A 24,917-nucleotide genomic window follows, 5' to 3' on the forward strand; every position below is an offset into this window, starting at 1 on the left:
CAAATAAAAGTACAACTGTAAACAGTACATTCAGGTCCAGCCTCAGACAAAAAAATAATTTCCCCTGATGGCATTAGGCCCTGATTCAAATCAGCATTTAAGAATCTGCTTATTAACGTTAAGCACTGGCTTTAGTCAATACAATTTAAGTTCAGGCTTACATGCTTTCTTGAGCCAGGGCCTCAATGATTAGAAGAGGCGCATTACAAATTAAAGGCAGCAAAACAGTCAATAATGCACTGGGAAAATTAAAATCTACAAACTCGTTTCAGATCTAACAACTGGTCAAATATGGTAAGTGCAAAGTCTGAAAGACTAAACTTGCTTTGTCAGTGCTACATTCCAGAAGAATAAATACAAAACACTAAAAAATATTTGAGTTTGATCTCATTTTCCCCATACTTCCTAGCAGAGTTGCCAGATACATTGAGTCATTTGTCTAATTTCTTCAATCAAATTATTTTTCCAATTAAGCTGCTCAATGCAATCAAGAATAGAAGTAAATTATGTGAGAAATGTTACGTCACCTGTGACTACCAAAAATAGAAGAGGGGATAAGTGAGCACACTGCTTCCGTATGGGAAGAAATTCAGTAGCAACATAAAGCATCCTCAAAACTATTTGTTAATAAAAATCAAATGTCATTGATGCTGATTAAATTGAATTTTTCCTCTGAAATTTTAAGGAATTAAGAGACTATTTAAAACAATTTCCAATAAACAAGAAATACTTGAAAATTCTCTCTTCTACCCTAAGAGGTCTGGCCAATTCCAATCAAACCTGAGGAACACTAAAGGCATCAGTAAGTTCTCAAAAGGCTGGTGAAAATCTGTGGCAGAGTGGCTAATCAGACCACAAAAGGGACGGCAGCAAAATAAAGCAGATGCTGTTATTAATGCCTCCCCTGAAGCAAAGGTGCAGCGTGAGCTCATTAGCCCTCTGCTCTGTTGGGTCCTGCTGCTTAACCAGACAGCATCTGCAACACCTGGAAACAGCCTCAGCACAGCAGTGCCTTTTGCCCATCCAGCTGTTACAGGACTAAGTAAAAACTGGGACATGCCATGAGAGAGGAAGGAGGCAATCCCATGGGGTAAGTGAAAGTGAGATCCACAAAACAACTGAAGAAGACCAAATAATTTCATTGCTCATAGTTTTGTTTTGAAGCCAGATTCTGATTTTTAAATTTAAGGAACTCAGGGCTTAAAAACCAAAGTAGCTGCAGGGTAGCATATCATGCGTCTTCAGGAACTGCTACCTGCATACTCAGAATGCAGCAAACGAGGCTGTTGTCTCAACCTTGGGACCTCTTCTCACACTCAGAAGAAGAGCTGTGCTACAGCTGTAGCACAAGCATTTCCTAGTCCCTGCAAACAGCATACTGTTCACCTTTGTCCTCATGGTAAAGGGAGGGGCTAATCTCCTCACCCATTTAGTAACTGGCACTTCTTAGAGTGAGTTAGTACCCTTCCGATAGATATGTTTGTGTGGGGACCATTTTTTCTTTAGGAAATTCATTTCTCATGTGAATACTAAATATTCATCAGATGCCAGCAACTTTGTCAGCACCAAGCAAGCTCTATCCAAACAGTGATAGAAAAGTCTGCCTTTGTCACCCTGAGCTAACCAAGGTCTGTTTATAAAATTACTTCAGCCTGTTGAGCAAAAAGAGATGACGCTACTCTTCCAATTCATACACCCTTTTAAATCAGAGATTGCTTTGAAGACTTCTTTTTGTCAGTATTCTCTCTCATTGCTTAGATGTCATAATCAGGCGTATACCATATAGACACAGTTTTGAGATACAATGACTAACACATTGTCTTTACTACTACATTCCTCTCCCTTTTGATTCTTTCACATGCCACTCTGTCAGAGGACGAATCTATGGAAGCAGATACTAATTTTATTCTTAAACACACACAAAAAAAATTACATGCAAAAATCACTTTTCAAAGCAGACGTTACTCATTTTTATAGTGTTAGACAATTAAAAATATTGCAGGCCAACAGTATGAATTTCAGTGTATATCTTGTCTTCCTTCCGAAAATCTCTCTCCAGTACTTACAAGATGGTACAGAATATAAACAGAGCAAAAGCTTTTGGCAGCACTTAGAATTATTATGTCAAACAAAATCTGCAACAAAAAATAATAGACAAAACCCTGGTGTCATTGCACTGCACAGGAAAACTCCCAAATTTCAGGAGTTCTACATAATCAGTTCTCTCAGTTCAACCTTGAATTATAACATGTGGCATACACATATACAAAATCAACAGCTGCATATAAACAAATTATATTTCCTCTGCACTGTACAAACTACACACATCAAAAAACCCTACTTTTGCCCAGAAAATACATACACACGTGTATATTAAACTTCAGACTCAGGAAATCAGCTGGAGGTTTCATCATGAAGTGCTCTGTTCTTCTGCAGCACTGTATTTAGTTCCTGAATCACATTTGATGGTAATTTGTTGTCTAATTCCAAAGTACTTTTGTTTGTTTTGTTCTTATTTTTCTTCAGTGCCTTAAGTGGTCTTTGGTGTAGGTCAGTCATCCCTGCATCTATATCCTCAACAGGGATCAAGCTCTGATGTGTTTTTGCATGATTTCGCACTTTCTCCTCCTTCCGTTCCAGACATTGTGCCACAATAGATGCTTTTTCTTTCAAGTTTTTTCTTTCTTTCAGAAAGTCATTTTCATGATGCTCACTGAATTTTGGTTTCCCAGATTGCAGTTCTATATTCTGGCAAACAAGCAAAGAGAAATAAGATCATTCACATTCACACAATATTCAATAATATTTAGATTGCAATTTTTGCTCATTAGTTTCACATAACAGTTTAAAAGAAAAATCAATTTTACTCAAGAGCTGAGACAGCACAGTTAATAGTTTTAAATTCCCACAATTTGTGCTATTATCATTTAGTATTTTTAGTGAGCATATTTTCTCAATTAGTGATACTTCTGAAAATTACATAAATCTTTCAATTAAATGCACCATGACAATGAAGACATTCATTTTCATATATACACAATTTGATTTTTCATTCTACCACAGTAGACTAAATTTTAATGTTTTACAGCAGATCCATATACTCTTAAAAACTCAGAATTCTTAAACAAATACAACTGAGAATGTTGCAATTTTGATAACTTAATGACAGAGCTACAGGAATGTACAAAAGATAATTTTACATGATCACAGAAATGTTTTCAGCAGCTGTTCAGTACTACCTGATAAATTATAAAGACTGTCTGCTTTTTCAAATTTTGGCTAGCAATTTTAAGTAACATCTGAGAACTCAGAAAAAACAACAAACTGATGGCAATGCAACTGTTCCATATTGGTGGGCTGTTTTCAAGTTCTTAAGCTGTAGGAAATGAAAGGTAAATCAAATGCTGCATCTAAATTTGCAACTGGTGTGGCCCATTAGGAGCACATCTGTACAGTGAAAGAAAAGTGCTGAGAACCCGACATCTATACTAACAGTATATTTCAGGGCTGTTGCCTTTTTTTTATTTTTAAGTACACTTCAGATTAGCTTTAGCTTTCTCTGACTGGCAGGCCTATTTTTGGCTGCAGTGCATTAGATATGCTCCTGCAGAACATCTTCAGCTTCAGTTTCATCTGAAAGCAATCCAAGTTCACATGCTCCAGAACCACTCCACAATACGAAGCGAAGCACATTAAATGGGAACAACTGGAAGATTTGCTCATAAAGAGCACTCCTGATCCTAACTAGAGCACTCATGTAGATGTATCTGAAATAGCTCCTCTCTAGTGTTTGAATATTTTTTCATGTTTGCTTTAACATATATGAGGTATCAAGATTCCATGAGACAACTTGCTCATATGCTATGGATGAGTGACTCCATAAAAATCCACTCAAACTGAACAAGTGCCACACAGGAAAGACAAATAGAACCAAAGTCTTCCTCAGCTTTGAGTATCTTCTAGTAGTCAACAAAGATGTCATACATGAAAGAAGAATTCCAAGACCTCATTTTCTTCAAGAACTATAAGGCTCTTCCACAAAAGGAATGATCTGCCTACTGCCACACCAACTGAGCAGACAGAATACAATAAATTCCTCTACCATTCTTATTTGCCTTATATGTTTTACAGTGACATTTCTTTCTTCATGAAAGAAGCAAACATAAGCACATTACAAAAAATGAGTGTTGATGCAGCAAATTAGTTGCTGTGTAGGAAGAAAAACAGTAAATATTAAATGAGTTTACACTGAAGAGATCTAAGCTATAAAACAAAGTCTAAATTTGTGCAGGCTCTTGAAATTTCACCTGAGCTAGCATCTGTTCAATAATAAAAGAAACAAACATTTGGATGATATAAATCACAATTTTTAAAAGAGCAGATAAAGGCTTTATTTTATTGGTATCACTTTTAGCATTAAGGAGGCTGGTATTTCTATTTGCATTCACCAAGAATGAAAACTACCCATTAATAACGAAGCACCAGTGGCCATGACATGCAAAAAAAATATCAGTCCCAGAACAACAATGCACACAGGAGTTCATACTGCTGCATGGGTTACCAGTGGTGCATGCTATGGAGCAGATTTTATCTTGCCTGAAGACTCTTTTAAATTCTACTGCCATCAGTAACAACCGCTATCAGTTTAGAATCTCCTGCTATCACCTAAGCCAGCAAGAAACATCCTAATATTTAACATGTTCAGCTATATTCAGTGAAATGAAGTTCAAGGCAACTGAGGAACTGTCCCAATGACTCATGAATGTGGGGAGTTCTGTTCTGCCAAATATTTGAAAAAGCTATAATTTTCCATTTAAAATAATTTCTTTCCATTTAAAATAATGTTCTTGCATGAACAAGAAAACAGTGAGATTATCACCAGTGATTCATGTTCAATTAATAAAATAATAATAAAAGGACTATCTGTGATAATATACACGCAGTATGTGAAATGTAAATTGTCATGAATTACCTTTCAGAAAACACAGTAACACACTCCAAGCTATTCACTGTTATGTAGCAAGTTAAGATATGAATTACCTGTGAAATTCAGTCAGGAGCAATAATCTTCTATTTACAGAATTTTTTACATCATGTTTCAATTTTGCATCTTTTGAGAAGAAAAATACCAACCACACTTCTGAAATCAGTACGGTTCTCCTGCTAAACTGGGTATAGCAGGAGCCCTTTATATAATGAAAGTAGGAACAGATCAAATACAGCACTTAAATGTAAAGGTTGCCTACTTCTCTGAAACAGTTTTGTATATTGGCATGTAGCCCCTTAACACAGACTACTACTCAACATTTTGAACTTTTAAAGTAGATTCAGTATATACAGGAATCCTAATTCCCAGATATTTGCATTGTAAGAATATTCAATTGATAGAGCCAAATTCTGTTGTTCAAATTAGAGCACTAAGAGTTACAGTTATAAACAGTTTCCCTTATAAATAACATATCAAAATGATGTGTGAACAAAACTGTCACATCAAATTTCTTAATAATATTAATTCTTATTATTTGATCAACTGCCCACTCTTAGTCATATGCTATAAATTACACTGCTGCACTCCATACTTTTCTCCCAATAACCCCTAATGTAAAAAGCAACAATTTCATGTTAGAAGCAGCTGTTTCCCTCTAAATTTCAGCCCCTTAATCAAGTAATTGGTGAATAAATTGATAATAATATGTACATCTAACTACACCGTTTTCTTTTTCTGCACATCACCAGCCAAAAAATATGGTGGAACTCTATCTATTTGCATCCTCCATTATCCCCGTGACATACTGTTCCTTTCAAAATGCTACACAGGTATAACCTATTATAAGTCAGTATGGTATTTGACCATGGCTTGAAAGAAAAAGTATTTCCTCATTCCTCAATCTTCCTGTATTTTGAAATAAAAGTACAGACTTACTGCAGATATACAGCAATGTATTTCTATTTCAGTTAAATGATTCCATATAAGAAATATGCATATTTTAAATGCACTATCCATGTATGCATCAAGTGGTGCAGAAATAATGGAAAACTTTTGATTCTATTTGTTATTAGAATGATTCTTAATTATACAGTGTTTTCAAACTTTCTGTATTATGTATTTATCTTGTTAGCACACAATAAAACTACTTCCAATAATGGGAAAAAAGAAGACATTCAATATAGACTTTTTAGCACAGAACATGAATATTAAACTTGCTGGTTTCTGGGTATCTTTGAGTTGGGGGGTTTTTCTCTCCCCTCACTTATCTTCACATCACAAAGATGTCACTTTTTTCACTTTTTGGAAAACTTTTAGTCTCTTTTCCTGCCTATATGAAGATAACTTTGATCACATTTCTACTCCAAGTTTATGCATTGATCTGTAAACAGACCTCCATTTTTCATAAACCAGCATCTTTCAGAAAATGCTTGCTCCTGTTATTATTCTCTGATGCTTTAAAATGGAGATATTTTTGCTTGTTGGAGAAGTACTACAAATCCATGGAAAGACTGAAGGCAGGTCTCCAAATGGATATCTATTGCTTTACTGACAACACTGCTGTACAATATTTCTCTGTAATAAAATATATCACATACTTTCTACCACTGTTTTACTGTTCATTCCAGTTTTGGCTTTCCATGTAAAAAAAGTGTTAGTTTTTATTTTCCATTATATAGTTTTGTGTTAACCTTCCTAAAGTATGCAAATAACCTTTGCATAAAACTTCTCTAGATCTAGTCATGGCACAAATAATGCAGACTGTGATCTTCTACTTTTAGGTTTAAATGCAGACTTCCTCTAAGTTGCAGTGTACGAAACATGAGAGTCCTTCCTAATGAAGCACATCATCAACAAAAATAATTAAAAAAAATAATTCTAGTACTACAAGGTATTCAAGATTTTAAATCATGAAGCTCAAAATCCAGTAAAATCTTTATCCTAGAACGTCTGAATTTGTAGCCATCTCAAAGAATGTATTAGAGATCTCAACTGTACCTGCATAAAGGACAGGTAAGAGACATACCTAAGGGTTATAAAGTTCTTTGAATGACAAGACCTATTATTTACTTTCATCAAAAAAGTTTAAAAATGCAAACATTAGAATGAACTTATCAAAGAATTGCAAAAATACTTTCTGAGAGAAGGTTAAAACAAAAGGACAAATTAAACAAAATAGGAAAACTATAATTGCATTCACACTGTATTATACTCATTTGGTAAGGCAGAGCAGAAATGCCTGAAGAAAGCGTAACAAAAGAAAAATGGAGTTGCCTTTTAGATAAAGAACTACTTCTACCTTTGCTTTTGGTTTGCTATGGAACTGAGTCAGCTTCACCAGTCTGTACCTGAACCACTGTCTCTGTAAGTGGTGGTAACACATACCACATTATCTACCTCCCTTCAAAATCTTCTAAAACATGCAAGAAATAATACTGCACATTGTCAAAGGACCAAGCTGTTTTGTTTCAACACTTATTCTCTGCTGCATTCAGATTAGTTACCACTATTTTTCCCAAGCAGAACAGTGCCTCCATTACCACTGCTTCTTCTCAGCTGGAAGTAAGGCAAGTAAGTCCTCCCCACAGGCATCAGTCTCTCTATGTGGATACCAGAAATTCATCTCAAGCTAGTATGATAAGATTGAGACATATCACTAGTGCACGTAAAGTAGTGACACAGTTCAGTCTCTGCAAAGAGTTGTAACTAAACCCTCTTGTTCTTCTTTGAGATTAATAATATCACAACTTAAATGTACCACAGTTAGTTCCATCTGAGCTTTTTCCATTACATTCACAGAGCACATAGCTAAAACAGTGCAGTTATTTTAGACAGAAGAAAAGATATGGTAGAATACACATGCAGGACAGTTTTCAAGGACCTTATTAAAATAAAACTGTAATAAAGTGCACTGGAATAATGTGCAATATATTTCCAGGTAAAAGTCCTATTTACTTCTAATGAACAATCATTGCTCAAAAAAACCCCTCCAAACACAAATAAAAAAACTCACTATTGATCTACTGAACAGCCAAAGAGGTGACACGAGTTTATGTCACAATGGTTTTTTACATTGAATTGTCCTAACCATTCCTTTAATGACTAAACAATGAAAAGGACATTGATAACAAGAGCATCTACATTTTATATTTATCCAGCTCTAGAGAGTTCATTATTACTGGACTATTTAAAAGTACAGCATTGTGGTTAGAAGCTCTACACGAAGTTTAAACCCCACTTACTTCTGTACTCCCTCTGATTTTACAAGTGTTCTTCTCCTGATGAATGGGAATTAGTGGTAAGCCTCCAATCTTTGGACTTTTAGTTATAGACTGTTTCCTTGCTTTTCCAGCAGGTGGCCATATATCTGCATGCTGAAGAACAAAATGATTCCTTATTTTTGGTGTGGAATTTCACAAATACACAACATTCTTTTGTATGTAAAACTCTCTTGGAAGAAGCTATCTACTGCAAAACACCATGCCCTCCTCTTGTGGGAGAAGGGGGAAAACACTATGGTGCTTAAAATTATGGTAATATTTTGTGAATGCTGCACAATATTGAGTGAATAGAACCAAAATGCCTCTATAAAATTTTCATGTATCAAACATCTTTCCTCCATATTATTATTCCAATTATCTTCTAAGAATAGAAAATATCATCAAACAAGACACACACATTGACTTGATTCACAATTTCAAAATTCCACATAAGCATGCTTTCAGGGGTCCCAACAAAAGTTTCTGAAATAAAATAAAATGACCCCAATTGGCAAACAAGTGTTTCAAAATTTATATTAATAATTCAGGAGAAAATAATTGCTTAACCTACAATAACAACATGTGTTATCCAAAAGGAAATGGCTTGACATTCTGAATGCTTCAAAACCACAATCTACAAATAAACAGATCTGGCTTCAATAATAGTCTTTGCTTTAGCTCTACTGAAACAGGTCAGTTTTGGGGAGAACTCCAAAGTGTAAAGCTTCATTCTGAGTGAAAAACATGACTGGTAAGAGAAGGGAAGGAAAAAATAAAAACAATTAAAAAAGAACATTAACTGAATATTTCAAATAAAATGTTAAAACGTCTTTCTGTAAGAGGTCTATAATGAACTTTCATTAGCAGATCATGTAGAATTTCACATGTAGAAATTGGAGCACATGTGCTTGAGGCTCACAGAGTCCTCTGGTGATGTTAATGGTAACCAGAAAGATAGCTCTGAGGACAAGGTAGTGTAAGAGTATTTTCCTGAAAAAACTTCAACATGAGATTCTGTGAATCAAAGAGGATGTATGAGGCCTACAGAAGAATAGTTTCTAAACTTTGGAGATGAGTGCACAAAGCTAAATCAGCATACCTCCAAAGGAAACTGGCAAGCCAGAACTGCAAAGGAACCCTAATGAAAGCTGAGAATGCTTTGTGTAAATATTGGCAAAATACTAATCCAAAGCATCAGTTATAATAAATAGGAAACAAGAAATTCTGTCTGAACATAAGAAAAACACAACCCTTTTTTACTGTGGGGGTGGTTAAACATTGGAACAAATTGCCCAGAGAGGTTGTGGAGTCGCCAGTTATTCAAACCTGACTGGACACAGCCCTGAGTAACCTGCTCTAGCTGGCCCTGCTTTGAACAGAGGGATTTGACTAAATGATCCCCAGAGGTCCCTTCCAACCTAAACAATTCTGTGACTCTGTCCAAATCTGTAATAGATTTCTTTTCACAGGTGTCAGGTCTTCAGTGTCCTTTATTTTTTTTTAATGGTATTCAATCTTCCAAATCCATGAAGTAAGAAGTCTCTTCAAGACTGTATACAAAGATCTAGTTGTGGAGCTGTGATCATACTTGCTCTTTTTACTTGCAGACCATCTGCATTACTATTAAAAAGCCATCAGAATCAGTGACTATTGATTTAGAATAGCAGTCTAGAAATCAGAAGCCCCAATTCCAAATTTAGAAAAAGTATTTTATAGATTCACATCTTTATGGAGTAAAAAATTCTCACACGTGGTGCTGACCTGGGTCATGTAAAAGTCTGTTACAAGAGTTCTCCCCAGTGAATATTAAGAACATTTTCTTCCAATGAAACATTGAGAAGGTATTATCTGAAACAGCAGGTCTTGCCAACCAAAATCAGTTTATTGTAGACCAAGATACAAGACACAGATGCAATTCAGAAAGTGACTGAGAAACTTTAAGTCAGCTTCTGAAAGAAACTGCCTCCCTTAATCCTCAGCAAGCTTAAGGAAACTATCCCTGTCAGTTAAGCAGCCCGATCTCCTTTTTGTGCCTGTAACATTTCTTAAAATAGAACTCTGTGAAAGTACATCAGAAATACTAGCAACATATTAGGCCACATAATAAATGTATTTATTCATAGTTTTGACCTATCTGCTCAACTGCACCTCATGGTGATATAATGTGCCTCTCTCTAGTTGATCAAAGGCAATGGAACTGGAAGAATATTATTGTGTCCATCTTCATATCAATTAATTACTTCCAACTGTATGCTATATAGGCTATTAAGTGATTTTGTACAAAACTATTATAGAATTCAAGAATCAAGTTTCAGCCATAGTTTTCAGGATAATTTTGCATAGAATTGAAAGAAACAATGGTCCTCCTTCAAACCCTCTAAGTATTTACCAGCTTGAAGTACAAGATTAATAACCTCTGGGCTAACTTGATTTTCTGTATCAAAAGTACTCTTGTTACTAGATTACAGTGGTACCTACACATTGCTATTTATATTCTCTGCACTATTTATACTATAGAAATAAACATTATTAGAAAATGGGGGGGTGTGTAACAATAGTACTACTATCTTACTGATATTAATTACCAATAGTCTTATTTTGCTCAAGCACTGAGGAGTACTGTAACATAGATTTATCTCCCTCCTAATTGCACTGAATCATTAAATGTCAATGTCTTAACACTTCAAAACCTACTTTACAGTATTTTTCAATTTGTAATCTAAGCTATTCCACTGACAAATAAAATGTGCTACCTGCAGTCTCTATAACATAAAGGTGTTCAAATACTGTGATAAATATAAAGTAAAAGACAAGCTATCTTCCCTAAAGATGGCCTCAATTTGAAAATTCTAACTAGAAATAGCCTCAGTTGACGTTTACAGTTTTCTGGTTTAGAAATGGGATAATGTGATAATAATTGTCTGCTGCTGCTGCATGATACAAAACATTTGGAGATCTTATAGTAAGCTTTAGCAACATCAGCCATTGCATTCTCAAGATTTTCACTGTAAATTATATTTAAAGCAGTAGATTGCAATAAGAACAATACAGCAAATCTGCATCATTAGCACTTAATTTCTCATGTAATTTGAAGACTGACAACTTTATGGATGTCCAGAATGCTGACTAAAAAAACCAACAAAACACAACAAATGCCACAAAAAAAAATCCCCAAACCCAAAACAAAACCAAAAACCCTCCTAATGTAGCTCATTAGTACTGCTAATTCATTGCACTGTTCATTCATTGGAACGAAGTTTTAAAAAAAAAGTATTAATTCATAGCAATTTTTTTTAAATCCACATGAAATGATTTAATTTTTTTTGTTAGAAAAAATATCCTGAACATTGAGCAGTGTCTCTCCATTTTTTATCTATATTGTCAGAGGAACATTCAACATCCCACACTACCTGATCAGAATCCTAATAGATTGCCCTTCTTGTGATTTTACATCAAAAGGACTTCAACAGTTACCAAGCTTGTATGAGTTATTTCTAAGTAGCCTATATCAATAACCTCTGAGCCTATTTGTTGTGACACTGCTCATGTTATGCCCATGAGATGTATGCCAGGACCAGTGGCTGTTTCCATAGAAACTACAACAGTTACTTCAGTTAAGGGAGCTGAATAAGACAAAAATTTGGAAGTCTTACTTACAAGGCATGCATTATACTTCTAGCACTACTATCTATGAAGGTCAGATTCTGTTTTAGAAAGCCTCTAAGAAGTATGTATTGCAAGTCTTGTACCTAGTCCACTTTAAGTAATACGTAAAGCCCACAGGTAATCATAAATCTAGTGATGTTTATTCACAGTGATATTCCCCAAAGTTTCTTGAGCATCATGGGAAAGACAAGAAAAATCTGACACAAATACAAAATCCTTTTAAACTATGTTCCAGCCTCCTGTCAGGTTGAACTCTTCCCATCTCTCTTACTCCAGCTTCCTCCTATGTAAATATTAAACTCCATTTGCAAGGATGCGTTACATGGCACTCAAACGTACACCCTCCTTACTCACAATCTAGTAGCAAGCAGAAGATTACTTAACTTAGGATAATGCCTATCCAACACAATGAATTGTCAGTGTTAACTAAGCTAACCTGGATACCAGAGAAATACAGCTGTATTGGCACAGCTCTTCAACAGGGCTAGTTCACACCACTATGTTTTTAAACAGGACACCCTTCTTCTATAACTACTTTGCATGCAGCATCCAAACTAGTGAGCAGAGAAATAGCACTCAGGCATTGTGGCGCACAGACACACCCTTCAGGTTAATGGCCAGAATTTCACCCAGAAGAGGTTTATTACTGCAAAGGAAATGAGTTGTCTTTCTTTAACCAGCTTCTCTACAACACAGCAGGGAAAAAAAAAAAATGATGCCAGAATGTGATGTTCTTCTCCCTTACTCTCAAAGCACACAGCTTTCATATGAAAATGATATTATAAATAATAGTCTTCACAGACTAAGACCCATCTTTTTTGCAGTTTTATTACGTTGAGTATTCCAGAAACTTTAATGGCATTGCAACTTTATCTATAACATATCCGTAACATATACATATCATTGTTTAATGGGATTTTCATAACAGCAGTAAAAGTTACATTTCTTTGATCAGATTAGTACCTGTGCAGTAAAAATGCTGATCATCCACTCCATCTGCGCATCTTGTCCATCACAACATATATACCTAGAACGCAATATATGATTAACAAGAAAAACAACAAAAACTCCAGTTGCAGTTAAACACATTAAAGAACAGGCTTATAAACAACTTCAAACAGTGCTCACATTCGTTTGTGAATGCTGTCTATATTTAACACTCCCATAAAAAGATAGGGAAATATAAATACTTCAAATTATCACTTTACCCTACTTTGAAGACAATGCATGTGCTTTATTTAAAGCATGTGCATAGGTTTAAAATCTATCATTCTAAATTTATGAAAATTGTTTGCTTTATGGCCACAGAAGAGAGACAGACACCTAACCCCAAAAGATTACCAAAACATATGAATTAAGACCGTTTAGTTAATTAAGAAAAACATAGCAAAAAGTCAACATGCAAGCAAAATAATGCCCATTAGTTTTCAAACACTCTTATTTTGAAATTGAACATTTCAACAAATATTAAACACCGAAGTTAAACCAATCATGTGTTCCACGTTTACGTACCACTGGTGCTTTTCAGAAAAAACTGCAAGTCCCCAGCTGAAACAAATAAAATTTTCAAAAATTAGTTCCAGAAACTCAAGACAGGGACATATTCCTCAAACTGCAGAGATTCATTACCTTTATACAGTGCTTTTAAGGGGGGGGGGGGGGGGGGGATTACAAAGTTTAAATGTGTACTGCAAATCTAGAATGAAATTGTGGGTTTGATGATGGATTTTGCTCATTTTCTCACAGTTGATTCACAGGTAATGAACATTCTGTTCTGGACAAAGGGTTATAGCCAAGCCCTGCAGATGATAGCTAACTACTTGCCTCATTTTGGCCGTGGCTGTACTTTCTGAAAGGTGCTGGAAGTAAAACTGCTAAGATGGTGCCCAGCAAAGAGTCCACTACAGTTTGGAAGTCACAGAGGGAAGAGAGGTATGCTTGCGCTATAAACAGAAGGAATCACACGAGTTTACAGAGATTTAAAAATTGCTGAAAAAAAATGGAGTAAGTGCACAGACACTCCTGGAGATCCAGAAGAGACTTTGCAAAGTCTGCTTTTGAAAGCAGACTGAAAATAAACCTCAAGGAAAGAACCTACCTGCAAAGACTTGTTTACATAATCTTTTTATTCCTATTTTGGACTAATCTCCTACTCATTCTCTGCTTAACTCAAAAGAAAAAAAAAAACCATCAACTTCTTCTCTAACACAACTAAGCTTAGAAATTTACAGATCTTTTTGGGGCGTTTTGATGTGCCAACTGTAAAGGAAAAGTTCAAGCAGATCTGTTTAAAGCCTACAGCCAACTTAGAGTCCCCTTGGGACAGGTTCCTATGTACATTGTCTCAGTGTCTCAAAGCTTTGACTAAACAAGTACTGGAAACATCTGAGAAAAACAGGTGTCATTGTTCACTGCTCTTTTCCAGACATAGTCACTGATGTTTGTAAAGGGCACTGTAGTCTTCAGCTAGAAGAAATATCAAAATAACAAGGATCCTGAAAAAGGAAAATCCTCTACTGAACAACAGGAACTGTCACTAAAGGCCATGACTAGTTGGTTTTCTCTTCTCTCTTTTTTCTTGGTGCAAAGAAGGTGTGTCCACCAATGAAATGCAGGACACACCCTACAAAACTAAGTGAGCTAGCAGCAAACATATCCACAAGAGATAATACACTTAAGACTAAGAAAAGCCAATCAATAAAGTAATTTCCTAGCCAGAAGAGTTAACATGGAACACAGAGATAGAAACAGAACAAATAATATTATAGAGGGTAATTTAATTCAGCATACTTCAATTGGCTTCTTGACTTTTTCTTGTTCCACAATGGTTTATGTTCCCCTTTCTTGACAATACTAGAAGTACCTTGCTACACAGTTTAACTTCTTTTCTTTTCTATTCTTACTTTGTTGGTGGTTTCATTTTCTTTTTCACTCCAAGATAAAGCTTCAGGGAATTGACAGGCAACACTTTTTCAGGTTTGCTAGCCTGCAAATAAAATAAGATTCTAATTATTTTATCAGGAATGTGCAAAAGAGATAATGCCACATGACTGTCTTCACAGTTAGGCTTCTTTCATGGGCTGCACCCTCTTTTCTAACAGATCATTACATTTTTTCTCTCTTTCTTTCCCATTTACAAAGTGTGCCAATCACTACTACTGGAAAGAGACTAATTAAGAACTTGAGGTCCATGTGAAGTCACAAAACTGTAACACAACTGGAATAATGAAGATGTGGTGGCAGAATTCACAAAACTGGAGTGCTGTAATATATGCACACAAGCTCTTCAAGAGAGACAGTCAGGGAAGATGAGGAGTGGCATTGCCCTCTGTTAAAGGAGCTCTTCTATGGGATGGACAATATCATGGTGAGTATTTGCTTCAGATCACCCAATCAGGATGAAAAAAAGCAGATGAAGTCTTTAAACACCCCAAGGAAGTCTCTGAATAGCAGAGCCTGATGCTTATGGGGCAGGGGATGGGGAAGACAGGGCTTTGCTCTCCCTGGTATCTTCTGGAAGGGCAACACAGTGGGACACAAGCAATCCAGCTGATTTCTGGAGGGTGTCAGGGATAACTTCTTGACACCAGTACTGGATGGCCAAAGAAGGTGTGATGCACAGCTGGATCTGCTATTCATAGACAAGAAAGAACTGGTCAGGGATGTGATAATCAATGGTAGTATTGGCCTTAGTTACCATGAAATCGTAGAGCTCCAGATCCTGAGGGTAAAAAAGATGACAAGTTAGCAGAGGACAGACCAAGGAGATTAGAAGAGCAACATTTGGCTTATTCAAGGAACTGATAGGTGGGTGTCCATGGGATGAGGCAACTCCGAAGGGTAAAGGAGCTCAGGAAAGCTGGCAGGTCTTTAAGGACAGCATTCTCCAAGAACAAGAACGGTTCATCCCAATACTCAGGAAAACAGGTAGATTTATCAGGAGACAAGCCCAGGTAAATAGGTAGCTCATGGTGGAGGTCCAATGCAGACAAAGGCAGTATACAGGAGACGGAAGCAGGGAGGGACTATGAAGGAAGAAATTTAGAAACACTGCCCAGGACATGTAGATATGGTGTCAGGAAAGCCAAAGCTCATTTGGAATTGAGACCTGCTATGGACATTAAGGGCAACATGAAGAGCTTCTGCACCAGCATCTTAGTAGTAAAAGGCTGAACAAGGAAAGTGTAGACCTAATGCTGAACAGGGAGGGTGAATTAGCAACAGCAGATGCAGGTAAGGCTAAGGTAACTCAGTATCTTGTTTGCATCAGTCTTCACACCAGCAAGGTCTCCTAGGCCTCTACGCTTACAGACAGAGTTCAAGTAGGAGAATAACGACTGCACCAGAGGAGCACTGGATGGAGTCAGGAAAGACTTGAGAGAATTTAAGTCATGCAGGTCCATTGGATCAGATAGGCTGCATCCAAGGGTTCTGAGTGTGCTGACTGACATCCTTAAAAGGCTGCTCTGTGTCATCTTGGAAGTGTCAGGGATGAGGGGCAACTGCTGGTAACTGGAAAAAGGAAAACGTTGCATCCATCCTCAAAAAAGGCTGAAAAGACAACTTGAAGAACTAGTTGCCTGCCAGCCTCATTTCAGTCCCTGGGGAAATCCTGGAGTGAGTCTTCTTGGAGCACGTTTCTGAGCACATGGAAGAGAAGGTGCTACTGGGAGTAGGCAGCATGACCGACGTGATTGATTTCTACAATAAAATGACTGGATTTGTGGATGACAGGAGCAGTGGATGTCATTTACCTCAAGGCTTCTCACACTGTCTCCCACAATACTTTTCTACCCAAGTTGGGATGTTATGGTCTGGGTGGGTGGACATCTGTATCAGTAAAAAGCTAGTTGCACAATCAGTCCCAGAGGGTGACGGTTAATCAGACATACTCTAACTGCAGATGTATGACAAGGGAAGGACTGCAGGGGTCTATCCTGGGACCTGTCCTTTTTAACAACTTCATCAATGACCTGGAGGAGTCAATCATCAAGTTTGCACAATGACCCAGAGGACCAGTCAATATGCTTGGGGGCAGGGCTGACTTCCAGAGGGACCTGTATAGGACAAAGGGCCAACAGGAACCTTATGAAATTCAACAATGATAAATAGCAAATCCTGCACCATGGAAGGAAAAAACCCCTGCAATGACACAGACTGGGGAGCAGCTCTGCTGAGAAGGACCTGAGGGTACTGGCAGCTGGCAAGCTGACCATAAGCCAGCAGTGTGTCCTGGCAGCAAAGAATGTCTCCTGGCCTGTGTTAGCAGAAGCACAGCTGGTAGGTTGAGGAGGGTGATTCTCCCCCTCTCCTCAGCACTTGTGAGACTACTTCTGCAGTCCTGCATCGGGTTTTGGGCCCCCCAATAGAAAAAAGAGAATCAATAATCTAGAGTGAGTTCAGCAGAGGCCCACCAAACTGGCTGGGGGCTGGAGCACTTGCCCTGTGAGGAGAGGCTGACCTAACAGCAGCCCCCCAGCACCTACAGGGAAGTTATCAAGATGACCGAGTGAGGCTCTTCACATCGTGAGAAGATGACTAGATACAAGGACAAACTTCTTCCCATGAGGACAGTCAGGTACTGCAACAGGCTGCCCAGAGAGGTTGTGCAATCTCCATCCTCGTGGGTTTTCAAGACTTGACTGCATCAAGCCCCAAGCAACCTGTTCGGACCTCAGTTGATAGCCCTGCTGTGAACAGGAAGTTGGACTAGATACCGCCTGAGGTTCGTTCCTTCCCTTGTTCCTTCTTGAACAAACTACCTTTAGCCAACCTACAACAGACATATACCCACACTAGGTATGAGAACTGAACATGCCTGGAGGATGAAATGCTGAAAGGAAACAATAAAATTCTCATGTACACTATTCTACAACAGAATACAACTACCATCTAACACAACACACTAACGTCCCTTTAGTACTTTTAGGTCAAGTGTTTTAGCTTTCTATTTAGAAAAAAAAAAAAAAAAACCAAAACCAAAACCAACCAACTTAACAAACCCTATAATCCCAGTACATAAAGCTACTCCATAATGTTTACTGTCCTGGATTCTCAATTTCTCCCTCTACAGCTTTCAACCTCTACACTCCAGTGTGGGGAAAAAAGAGACAGAATCTGAGATGGCATAAATGTTTAAGAAAACAAAACAAAACAGAACATGCATCAGTTTTATGGTTGGTATTCTTGCGTAACTTCTCGCTCAAAGCAAGGGTACAGCCAGAATGAAAAAACACTCCTACAAAACATACTATTTAGTTAAACAACAGTATACTTCTCACAAAAATGTACCTTAAGGAAGCCATTTGTCTGTGTGTGAGCTTATCTCTTAAAAACAGTACATTAAAGTGGTATGTTATTTCAGCCAATTAGCACGATATTGTAATTTAACATACAGTATCATGGAAACTTTTCACTTTTTTGATAATTGCTCTTGAACAAGAGAAACACTTAACAGAATGTATCTCCACCTGCATATACAAACTTAATTTGCTGTTAATGAGAATTTATAAATTAATTAGTACATGCAGTCTTATTAAATACAATTTTCCATCTGCAATGCCAAGCTTTCCTACTATTCATTTCTAAATACGACTAAAATTATACCAAGATTATTAGTGGTCGATGAACATCTCTCAAAAGAAAATAAAACAAACTGATATACGCTATTTTGTCAGAATGGTTTTTCCATTTGCTTTTTTAAAAAACAAATGTAAAGCCATTTAAAAGTAATATTGTTCAAAACTCCACCTGATTTGGGGAATTTAATGTTCTATAAATCAGAATGGCTTAAAAAAGCAGATTATGAAGTAGTACAACAATCCTATCATAAACTCTTTCCAAGATACTAATTAAGGTTTTATGGGCATATTAATTTATTCTCACATATGGGCCAATTTGAGTTTTAGCACTAAATTATGGGACACTATTTTTGACATTCTAATGTCATTCTAATTAAGATTATACCCACAGTATCACAAGAAGACACAATATTTCTTTTGCATGAGCTTACTTGAGCAATGGATCTGTCTTTAAAAAAAGTACTTTATGAAGGTCAGCAAGTATACATCTACATTTGCTGGACGGGCAAAACGAGCAGTCAGCAAAAATAAAAGCACTTTAGACTTTGATTTTTTTTTTTTAAACCAGAAATTATCAAAATTGAAATGAAAACATAGTTCACAATGCATATTATTTAGTTTTCTACTTTAATACAAGCTGTGTACACCCAAAACCACTTTTTAAAGAACACTCCCATGAAATATTTAAAACTGAACCCACCATGCTATTAAGTATGCCTAAATTTGCTTCTGTGGAATTCTGAGGTATATCTAATTATCAATACTAGTTTTTGGAGGACTGAGAATACATCCGGAAACTGTTGTTGGGAAGCAGGGGAAGATTTTGCTAGTGTATTGAGAGTTATTGTTTCCTATATTCTCTTCTATCATGACTCTTGTAGGTGTAAGAACCCTGTTGCTTGTAATTTCTAACGCTTTGTGTGAGATACCAAGAAAAAACAGCATGCAGTTCACTTAAGTTCCCTATTACTTCTACTACTGCTCTCTACAGCAGGTTTTCAAAAAACTCCATCACAGCACAAGCTGTAGGCATTCCTAAACATTGGTTTATTTTTATTTTTTAAAGCTTATAGTAATGCATAATTACAATAGCTAAATAAGCAACCGATACAAACTCCTTTTACTACAGTGTCTGTGAAACAGTAAGATAAAAACCTTGTACTTCAACCCCAGACTCTAGAAATTGGCATTTAATATCAAAAATATTGATCTGTTTGCCTTTCTTCTCTTTTTCGTATGAAAAAGAAAGCTTAAGTGAGTGCTTAAGGGTGAAGAGTTTGTCTGTTGTACCTTCATATCCTTATAAAGAAGTAAGTTTCCTTCCCGTAACACAAAATAACGCTCTTGAAATTTGTTTCCGGACAGTAGTTTTGATGGTTCTTCTTTGTACTTCAGATTGCCTGCTTTCACGCTACCTTTCTCATTTTTCTCTATCAAGAAAATAAAAAAGCATTTTGTTAGAAGATTTTACAACGCTGGAAGCTGCTAGTTTTTCAGTGCCCTAGTATTATTGTTTATCAAAAACTCAAATTACAATTCCACTGACTTGTTATTATGTTACATATATAAAAATAATAAAATTAATTATATATAATATATATTATTATATATTACATTTAAATACATATTATATATTAATATATCTTTTATATACGATATATTAATAAGAAAGGTATTCTTAAATATTGACAACATTATGATTTTAATTACTGGGGGAAAAGAAGTCTTCTCTGTTTCACTTCTAAGATAACACGGAAAGAATCCACCAACATGCTTTAATTAAAAGAAGCTTTTCCGAATAGAATGTGCAGTTAAGTCCAAAAGTATGACAATGGATATTTTTAATCTCTGTGCTTCAGAAAGGCAAAAATTTTCCATAAATATCTGATTTTGTCATGAGTCTGTCCACGTTTTTCTGTTTGAGTCAAAATACACACAGAAACACACAGATACTTGGTAAAATTAATAAAAAAACCAAAACAATCCCTGCACAAAAAAAACCCCAAACCCAAACCACAGCTTTGCAGTCAACTTTACAAAGCATTTAACTTTGTGCTGAAAAAGTTTTTATTTAAAAAAAAATGCCAGAAACATCGAAGGTTTTCAATGTTAGAGACTAGATTTTTCAGTGCGTTCTCAGCAATTTAAAATTCTAAATAAAATAATACAAAAAAGTAATACTAGTACATATAAACTACTGCATCAGCACTTCTAGATGTTTTCAGTTTTCCTATTCTGCCCAATATATGTATTTTTTTTAAACTAGTTTATCAGATTTTCCCAGCAAGTCCATTTTCAAATAGCAAAAACTTCTGACCACTAATTACAGTAATCACCATGCTGATATGACTCACGCATACAAACTCAAACCAAAACAGCACTTTAACAAAGTAAGGAACAACAAAAGAAAAAAAATAATTCCTACTTGCATCTTATCAAGTCTTCACAAAAGAGCAGAGAATTCAGCAGAATTCTGAAGTATTCTTTTCTCCTTTAGGTAACTAGTGCTGGAAGCAGACTGCCAGTGTGAAAAGAGAGCAGCTAGGTAGGAGATGAACTCTTCTCCTCCATGCCAGTCAACACCATTTCACCTTAAAGAGGGAGCCATACTAACAGGGCTAATAATTCCTTTATCCCAAAACACTACAAGCCTACTACTTATGCCATATTTTGGCTTTTACCACCTACTTTCTTTTGCTAAATGTAGATATTTCCTGTAAGTCATTCACTTATTTAGGAAATACTGAATAAACTTGTTTCAGAGTCCCAGAATGATACCACTAGTTTTTATAATATATTAATTTCAACATAGTAAATAAAACTGTTGTGTAAAAGGAGTATGTGGCATATGGAGAACAGCATCCTTACCCAACTACTCAATTGGCTTTTTTCATTAAAATTCCACTTAGGATTTGAGCATCTGATATCAAAACTCTATTATTAAGAATGAGCACACAATATAATCTCAAAAAATAAGAATAAAATGTTTTAAATAAATCAACAATAAAAAGTAACATAAAATACATTTTCGTTTGGTCAGGACCGACGGAAATACAGAAAAGACCAACTTTCATTGTTTGCATAATTTTTTTTATTTGTGAGGAGCGGTATTACACAGCAACAGCTACCTACACAAATAGTCATGCTTTGGAAGTGACACTTGCTGTAACACGTACTAATCAAAACTACGTATTTTCTCCATCTTCATACATTCTGCTAAATGAGCAGTCAGTATCTTCAAGTACTGCATGACGTGCAGAAAGCAAGTACGAGAGCTGACAAGGGAGAATTAAGAATTTGCATGAAACATCACTAATGACCATAAAACGCAGGGTCTAATACAAATATATTGCACGGTACTGTTTGCAACTACCTGTATTTCAGTATTTATGGGTTTTGTTGTTCTTTTAAAGAACCTGTATACAGTTATTCCACACATGACTATTTAGGAAGAGCCCAAACATTTTAATAGTGAAAAATGTATTAATGTATTAGATGCATGGTTGTGCATGCACAAAAAGTACATGAGTGATATCCAGTCTCAAACGTCCAATTATGCAAATACATTTTAAAGTGCATACAAAAAAACCAGTTAGGTTATATTTCAAAACACGGAGTCAGATTCTACTGTCATTTGTACGGTGTAGAGAGACTTCGGGACTAACTTGAAAAGTTGTATCTCAATCCCATCTTTCATACTGGCTGAAAAACAGCTGTTTAAGGAGTTGGAATTAAATTATTCCTCCTACTAACCCTAATTATTTGCACAAAGAAGATAATTAAAAATTGTGAATCTAATTCCCTCTTGCTTTATATCTTAGTACAAACTCAAGTTATGAAAAACATTTAAAAATATAACGGAAATTAAAAAGATAATAAACTACTTTGATTTCATCAAATAAAATGCACTACATTCTAATCAGCATGCTTGCCGTAAAAGGAAAATCTCAAAAGAACATTTTGCAGTATTTTCATTAGAGTTTCAGATAGAATCTAAAGCCAGAATCAATACATTTCAACAATTAAAATCAGAAGTTACTTGGATTGCCTCAGTCATAAGTGCAAATATACACGCACAGTTAAAAAAAGTGCTAACATATTCCCTTTGCCAATAAGAATATTTATTTCATGTTCAGAATAGAATATGAATCCTTATCCACACAATCACAAGCTTTTTTCTTTTTTAACCATACCAAATGAGAGTAGCAGGATACTTCCACATCTATACCAAATTGGAAGATTTTAAATTTCTGCACAGAGCTCTTGACATGACAAAAACTCATTCTAAACTTCACAGCATTCCCACCATAGCAAATCTATCAAACACTTGATACTTACAAAGATTTTAGAAAAGCCTGAAGGAGGAAAAATAATAATCCTCTAAATTGGTGATATTCTATATTCTTTAGAAGCCAGTATTTCATAAAGTAAATCTAAAATAATCAGGATGTGTCCTAATCAGAATGATTTTTCAGATACAAACTTTACAAAACATGCAAAACTTTCTAGAACTTTGCAACTACTAGGAACTAGATGCACTCAATCCATTCAGGATTGATCCACCTATGGTTTAGAAGTTTGCATTTAAAAGAATACCTCTGAATAATAGCCCCTGTTCTCAGAAATCAATACCTCCCACTCAATTTATACAACTCTTTACTGGTAAAATTTCAAGGACCTATATACACACACACTTTATAGTGAATCTATTCTTTCATATTTTTCTAACAAATAAAACTTTAATGTGGGAAATCTTCAGGTAAGGAGAACAAAAAGGGTCTTGAAATAGAACTAAGCTGTACTGAGTATCTCTTATACCAAAATATAATGCACAACTTGCCCTTCTGAACAGGACTTGAAAGAGTGCTCCTGCAACAAGCATGAAAAGCTATAGAATAAATTGTCAAGAAAGAATAACTAAAGATCTGGAGGAAAGTGGAAAACTCACCACAAATTTACTGAAATGTATCAATACAAATAAACTAACACTTTTTCCTTGAAAAGGAAAGTTGATTTCTAGACAAGAGAAAATACACATCTAGTCCTCAATACAATGTTTGATATTGCACAACATGAGAAATTAGTTTAAAATGGACAAAATGAGAATAATAATTATGAAAAAGGAGAATGTACTATGTATAAGGAACATGGGAAAAGTTGCACTGACAGGGAAGACAATGATAAGTTGCCAAGATGAAATGAGGCTGAGTTGTTCCTTTAGGCTCACTATTGAACCAACATTATTTCAAACATCATTAAAGTCTCTGAAAGAAAAAGAGAACAGTGCTGATGACACAAAGCTCTGAGGTAACATTAACAGAAAAAAGGTCAGGAACACTGTAATTTAGTCTGTAAGATTCTAACATAGATCAGAGAACCAAGGGAAATTCATGGAATTCGGTTATAAACATAATACAATCACAGCCCTGTTAATTTTACTGCAAAGGAGGAGGACATCCATCCACTCAGTTGTCCATTTGTATGGGCTGAATCCACTGTTCAAAACCATACTTCAAATAGTAGTGGTTGGGCATCTGGCCTCAGTCCTACTACTCAGCGAGAAGGAAATATCCACATGAAGAGTGTAAAAGACTCCAAAGATTAAGATCTCCCCTTCTTCCTTCAAGCCAGGAATTATTTCTTGTGCACTTTGAGATGGAGAGCCCCACCATAAGCACAACTGCCTCCTCCTCTAGACACTAGGAGCATCCCTTCCCCAATGATCTCATCCTGTATCTTTTCTCACTCTGACACTATCTAGTGATGGAAGTACAATGTTTATCTAAAAAATCCATCTTTTTGCCCTGAAATAGCTGCTTACTTGTTTTAACAGTGTGTACAGATGCAAGATTAGAAACAGAAACAATAAACACGTAGATTCCTGCAACTACAAAATGTGGATGAATGCTGCAGACTTTCTGTGCATCTTTGCCTACACTTAGTATATACACTGTTTTGCTGAAGCTAGTGAACTTGCTCCTCAGTATTACTAATGTTTCAGAGTAAATTTACAAGCTAAAAGTGAACTCAGAAACTCTAACAAGATGAAATTACTACAGAACTGTGTTTATTTTAAACATTATTTTATTATAACAAGATCCAGTTAGAAAAAGTGATGTTTTAGAAATTAAAGTATGTTCACCATGTAAAAGTTCCTTAAAATGGCAATTCCATTCTCAAAAAAAGATTTTTTAATACACAAGATTACTCTGCCATGTAGAGTTTGCAGAGATCAATACTATAAGTCTGCAATATGGCAGAGATTTTTCCCTTCAAACCACTAAGAAAACCAATATAACTTACTAAATAAGGTTTTAATTATTTTAACACAAAAAAAAAAAAAAAGAAAAAAGCCAGTAAATGCAAACATTCAGTCAAAAGCCAGTGTGTCTAGACTAAGGTCAAACTGAATAGAATTGATGC

The 24,917-nt window shown here is 35.9% G+C and overlaps 1 protein-coding gene across 1 annotated transcript in view; it reads right to left on the reverse strand.

Moving 5' to 3' along the window:
• Positions 1-478: 478 nt before the first annotated feature.
• ARAP2 (ArfGAP with RhoGAP domain, ankyrin repeat and PH domain 2) overlaps positions 479-24,917 on the reverse strand; it is a 132,369-nt gene continuing 107,930 nt past the window's right edge. Inside the window, exons 30-35 of the mRNA XM_050896198.1 lie at positions 19,785-19,924; positions 14,817-14,899; positions 13,426-13,461; positions 12,877-12,940; positions 8,230-8,361; positions 479-2,748 (exon numbers count right to left, since the gene is read on the reverse strand). Of these exons, the coding sequence (XP_050752155.1) occupies positions 2,395-2,748; positions 8,230-8,361; positions 12,877-12,940; positions 13,426-13,461; positions 14,817-14,899; positions 19,785-19,924 (809 nt within the window). The 3' untranslated portion in view covers positions 479-2,394. The remainder of the gene's footprint in view (positions 2,749-8,229; positions 8,362-12,876; positions 12,941-13,425; positions 13,462-14,816; positions 14,900-19,784; positions 19,925-24,917) is intronic.

Source organism: Gymnogyps californianus, chromosome 4 (assembly GCF_018139145.2).
Source record: "Gymnogyps californianus isolate 813 chromosome 4, ASM1813914v2, whole genome shotgun sequence".
NCBI classification, from domain to species: domain Eukaryota; kingdom Metazoa; phylum Chordata; class Aves; order Accipitriformes; family Cathartidae; genus Gymnogyps; species Gymnogyps californianus.